This window comes from Acanthisitta chloris, unplaced genomic scaffold (genome assembly GCF_000695815.1).
Source record: "Acanthisitta chloris isolate BGI_N310 unplaced genomic scaffold, ASM69581v1 scaffold1117, whole genome shotgun sequence".
In the NCBI taxonomy this organism is placed as follows: domain Eukaryota; kingdom Metazoa; phylum Chordata; class Aves; order Passeriformes; family Acanthisittidae; genus Acanthisitta; species Acanthisitta chloris.
This window is the reverse complement of record NW_008680681.1, coordinates 25,434-30,545: the sequence shown is the minus strand read 5'-3', so window position 1 is coordinate 30,545 and position 5,112 is coordinate 25,434. Positions and strand designations below refer to the sequence as shown.

Sequence of the window (5,112 nt, the reverse complement as noted above, 5' to 3'; positions counted from 1 at the left end):
ACGACGAAAATTACTCGGCGGAGCTGCGCAACGCCTCCGCCGTGATGAAAAACCAAGTAGCAAGATTTAACGACCTCAGATTTGTTGGGAGAAGCGGCAGGGGTAGGTACCGGCCAAGAAATGGTTGGCCTTTTAATTTGGCTTTTTAGACAAGAAAAGGGAAAAAAACCCCAAAAAACCAAGAAAAAATATTTTTGTCATTTTCCCTTATTATATTCCCTTATCATATTCCCTTATTATTTTCCTTTATTATTTTCTCTTATTATATTACCTTATGATTTTACCCTATTATTTTACTTTATGATTTTACCCTATTTTTCTACCTTTTTGATTTACCCTATTATTTTACCCAATTATTTTATTACTTTATTTGAATTTAACGGTGATTTCGTTGCCGTGGGCTAGGCAGGAGAAGCCCCCAACCCCAAAATCTGTTCCCCAACAGGCGATGGGTGGGATGCAGGAGGGAAGCAGGAGCAGCCCCGGCCCCGTCGCAACTCTCCTCGCTCCTCCTGGGGATTCTACCGAGGTGTCGGATCCGGGAGGGGCGGGGAAAGAGATGAAAATGCGTATCTAAATATGCATAAACCTCTATAAATAAAAACAAGGCAGCCCCAGCCCAAATCCTCCCCAGTTTCTCTCTCCAGCAGGACGCAGTGCTCGGTACATCCCCTCTGCAGGGAAATGTGCTCAGGGGCAAAACCCACCTGGTAGCTCAGTTTGAAAGAGTACAAAACGAGTGTTTAAAAATAAGCCAGAGCTCGGCCTGAAGGGCTGGCAGTGCTCTCTGCTCCATGCGGGCACAGGGCAGAGCTGTGGGTGTTTTCAGGGGATTTTGCTCATTTTCTCCACGCAAAAGCAGGACAGAAATGTAGCTTCCTGCGGTTTTCCAAACAAATCAGTCTGTACCATCCGAGGACAAGGAAATAAACCCCCTGAAAATGTGAAACACAGAGCCCTGCCTGCCCTTCCTCGCTGCATCCCTCCCTGTACCTGAATTTCAAAGGGTATAAATAGAATTTCAGCATTTCAGCACCAATAAAAGCTGCAGATCGAAGCACTTAATTCTTCACTTAAACCAAAATAAGAACACTATATTTTAATGGCCATATGGCAGCGTTTTCTCAAAGGCTTCAAATGTATATACACAATGTCAGATATATTTTGACTTCTCTGCATTAATTAAAAGCAGTGATGTTAGGAATTATTTGCATGTAATAACTGTTTACTTGTTCCTCTTTATGAAACTTGAATAGTTTACATTCTTTCATACATTTCCTTTTTCCTGTTGGCTCCTTCTCCATGTTGCAGTTTCTTTAAAACTCTGCACTTAACTGGTTGCAGGTTGATGGATGGAAAATGTTTTTCTTTTATGAATTAAGCTTTCATTTCTGTAATCAATTATTCTCTTAGGCTCTTTTCTTTCTGGTTGGGATTTTTTTTTCAGCCTCCTTACACAAATTTCCAAACTGAATGCAACCCAATCTCAGCTTGACTCTTGAATTCATTATTAACTTTCTGCCTCTGCACTCTCAAGCTCTGAATTAACAGTAGTTTAGTCTCAGAAAACCCTTGGGTGAATAATCTCCTTCCTCGGGCAGAGTCCCGGCAAATACTCATTACAGCAGTGGAAACACCTCCGCTGCCTCTAACGGGTGTAACTCAAGTGCTTATTATTTTAATTTTTTTTGCATATTCTTGTGGGATGAGGCTTTGTAATATTCACAGAGAACCAGCCCCATCAGGGCTCCCTGGGGCTGACGAGAAGGCAGCACAGTGGGGTTTTCTAGCAGCATGAAGCATAGATTTAGTTCCCCGTGTCCAACCATACTTTCTCAGCACGAGGCTTTTTCAGACCAATTTAATGTGAAAAATCGTTTCTATTGAATTTTTATTCTTGTTGTTACACTTGTTTTCCCTTGTTTGGCTCAATCTCTGACATCTCAGTCCTGGTTTCATTTATTCTGGGAGAAATCTCGGCTCGCTATGAAATATTTTGTTGGAGCAGAGCTGTGTGTGTACAAATGTTTGTGGAAATCTGAAGTGAGGACGTGTTCATCTGTAAACATTCTGTCCAGCCCATCCGTGTGCCTGACTTGCAGGAGTCTGTCAAACCAGGAGTAGCCAAACTCTCATTTTGAAAACACGACTTGAAATGGGTCAGAATTAGGTATTTTTGGTAATAACGTGTCTGGAGTTATTCCCCAGCACGGAGAGCTGGGAAGAGCAGGTCTTTATCCTTCAAAAAAAATAAATTCCCATCTCCATGTGCAAGACAAAGGGAAGGGAGAAGGATCAGTTTTGCGTTGCTCTAAAAAAAAAAAACCAAATCAACCTTTTTCTGCTCAGATTGCACTGTAGAAAATGAAAGCCAAGGCCAGCACAGTGCTGCGATCCCTGTTGCATCCCGTCCCTGTCCTCCCAGCTGGAATATCCCCCCGGAGCATCCCACGGAGCTGTGGGTGCTCCCAAACCCACCCAGTAACAGATCCAGCCCCAGCGAAGCATTGCTGGGGCACGGTGGGAATGAGTAACCTCAGCTTGGCTTCCTGAGAAGGCGGAAAATGAGTAAAAATGATGCGAAGTAAGAATCGTCATTTTCGTTTCTTGGGAGGATTTTTGAGAGATGCAGAACAGGCTTTGGTTGACTTCTCTCTGCACTCCCCGGAGAGGTGTTTGGATTTGCAGCCAGGAGCTGAATGCAGGGAGGTTATTCCCCATGGAGAATAGAAAATTTAAAAGAAGAATAACCAGAAAAATAATAAACAAACCCAATCAGCTGCTGGAGCGAGCAGGGCACGGAGCTGCTGCGTTCAGCGCAGGAGCGTGCGGGAGGGTTGTGTGTCTTACAAACCCGATTTGCCTGCAAACCTTTCCCTCTCCTCCTGTGGAATTTGCTAAATAATTGCTCCTCATCCCACACTCTGGTTCTGCAAACGTTTTGCCTCCAGATTCTTGGTGTTGGGTTGTTTTTCTCACGGCCGTGCGGGTGCCCAGGAGGGTTTGAGCTCCGCAGGCTGCGGCGGCTCTGCTGGTCCGTGCAGGGATCCAAGTTGTATAATTATGTATTTTTTTTTTACCCTCCTAAATGCTTCTTTTTGTGCACAAAATAAGCTGCAAATTTGTGCATTGTTTAGCCCTGCTTTGAAAGCGCAGGTAAGGCACGGATTGATGGTTATTGTCGGCTTTAACGCCAGTATTCCCCCTCCTCCCAATCTCCCATGAGGAATTCTCCCACCTGGGATAATTGCAGGATGTTCTCCGGGGGAGATAATTTCAATTTTCCGTTTATTTTTTTTTTTCTTCGAGCTGTATAAATACTGTTTTGTTTTGCTAGGGATATTCTCAGATTCAACCCTGTAGATTGAGCTGAAAATCCCTGATCCCTTCGGGGGAAATGGGAAGGAAGGTGGTTTCTTACTGCATTTATTTGTGGAATAACTGCTGGAGGAGTGAAAATCTATCACAAGGAGGTTTATACCTTATATATTCTGCTGGAGTTTAGAGCTCTGAATTATTTGATACCTTCGAAATCCCATGGGGATTGCTCTTGGAGGGTTGGCTAGGGTAATTTGTGCAACCTCCCTCCTTTTCCCAAGGGAATACTGAATTTGGGGAGGCTGTGGGAGAGCAGAGGTCTCCACATGAAGGGCCTCAGCTCTCCCACAGCCTCCCAATCCACTGGCCATTGAGGGAATAATGGCAAGGAGAGGGCAGAGGGGCTGAGACAAGGAAGACAAGGCTGCAGGAGGTGAAGGAGTTTGGGGTCAGGGTGGGACCAGGGTGCAGGTGTGATAACACCCTGTGTCATGCTGGAGTTTTCAGGCTGCAGATGGAAACTTGTGCTGTTGGGGTGAGGGTCACTGCTGTGTTCTTGTAAAATTGGTCTCCCAAGAGCTTTTTACTGCCTTACTTCCTTTCATATTATAAAAAGATGGCAAGTATCTCTAAATGCCCCTGCAATAGTATCCAAATTCTTCCCTGACAACAGGTTTCAGCTTTCTGCTCAGGACTGGGAGAGGGGGACAGTCCTTGCAACTGGTGGGGCTGCCTGTCTTGTGGCCAAAGCTGGCTGGATTCAGTTCCCATTTAATAATTTCCAATTTTTTGCCATACATGGGCCGTGGGTGTCCATATGGCCAAGCACTCAAACATCCCTGTGTAGGCAAATCCATGGGGCCAAGGCCACGGATTTCCCTGCAGACAACATCACCCATCACCTGCAGACTGATAACACCTCAGCCACTTGTTCCTGCAGAATCATCCCAAGGATGCCAGGATCCAAATCCATCCTTCATGGAGGAGATCCTGCAGGCAGTGCTGTGTTTTAGAGCTGGATTCCCATGGGAAAAAGGGAAGCATATGAACTGGAAAGCACCAGGAAGCTGCTGTGGGTGGAAGGGTCGATATGGGGACAGGGGAAGGGAGGGGGTGACAAGTGACTTTTCCATCCAGGAAGGTCCTGGCTCCTGCTCTGAACAGGGTCCAAGCCTCTCTCTGCTGCAGCCAGCTGAACCCCAGTGGGAACTGGCCAAGCTTTGTGTCTCAGCAATAATGTCTCATAAAATTAAATGATGTGTGTGTCGGAGTTCGGTGGATGTGGATATTTGTGTCTGAGCTTGCTCCGGCAGGAGCCTTTCTCCCCCACAAGAGCTGAACCTATATGAATATCCTCATTTCTCCTGTTGTTTTTTATTTCCCCTCCTCTTTCCCCTCCTTAGGAAAAAGCTTCACCCTGACCATCACCGTGTTCACCAGCCCTACCCAAGTCGCTACCTATCACCGAGCCATAAAAGTGACCGTAGACGGACCCCGGGAGCCACGAAGTAAGTGATGTGTTTTATTTGGCAGCACTGAGAAGTGCAGGGAGGGGGGAATACATGGAGTTCTCCATGGCCAAAGGATGTAGGATGCAGACCCAGCTGGGGCAGCACTGTTGGCAGCGCACAGAGCTAAGGAGACACTGTTGGTGTGGCCGAGCAATGGGAACAGATTGATTCCTTGGATTTTCTCAGCACAGAGGAGTGGAGTGTGTCCCTTCCTACCACTTGCTCTGTATCCCATTGTGGAGGGACAGTTTTACAGCCTCTCACCATGTGTCCTATAGTGGAG

General features: G+C 46.1%; 1 protein-coding gene across 1 annotated transcript in view; it reads left to right on the top strand.

Annotated features, from left to right (window-relative positions):
• Positions 1-2: 2 nt before the first annotated feature.
• LOC103805133 (runt-related transcription factor 3-like) overlaps positions 3-5,112 on the top strand; it is a gene marked incomplete at both ends in the record, with an annotated part of 21,489 nt that continues 16,379 nt past the window's right edge. The window contains 2 exons of the mRNA XM_009077768.1: positions 3-102; positions 4,722-4,826. Coding sequence (XP_009076016.1) covers positions 3-102; positions 4,722-4,826 — 205 coding nt within the window. The remainder of the gene's footprint in view (positions 103-4,721; positions 4,827-5,112) is intronic.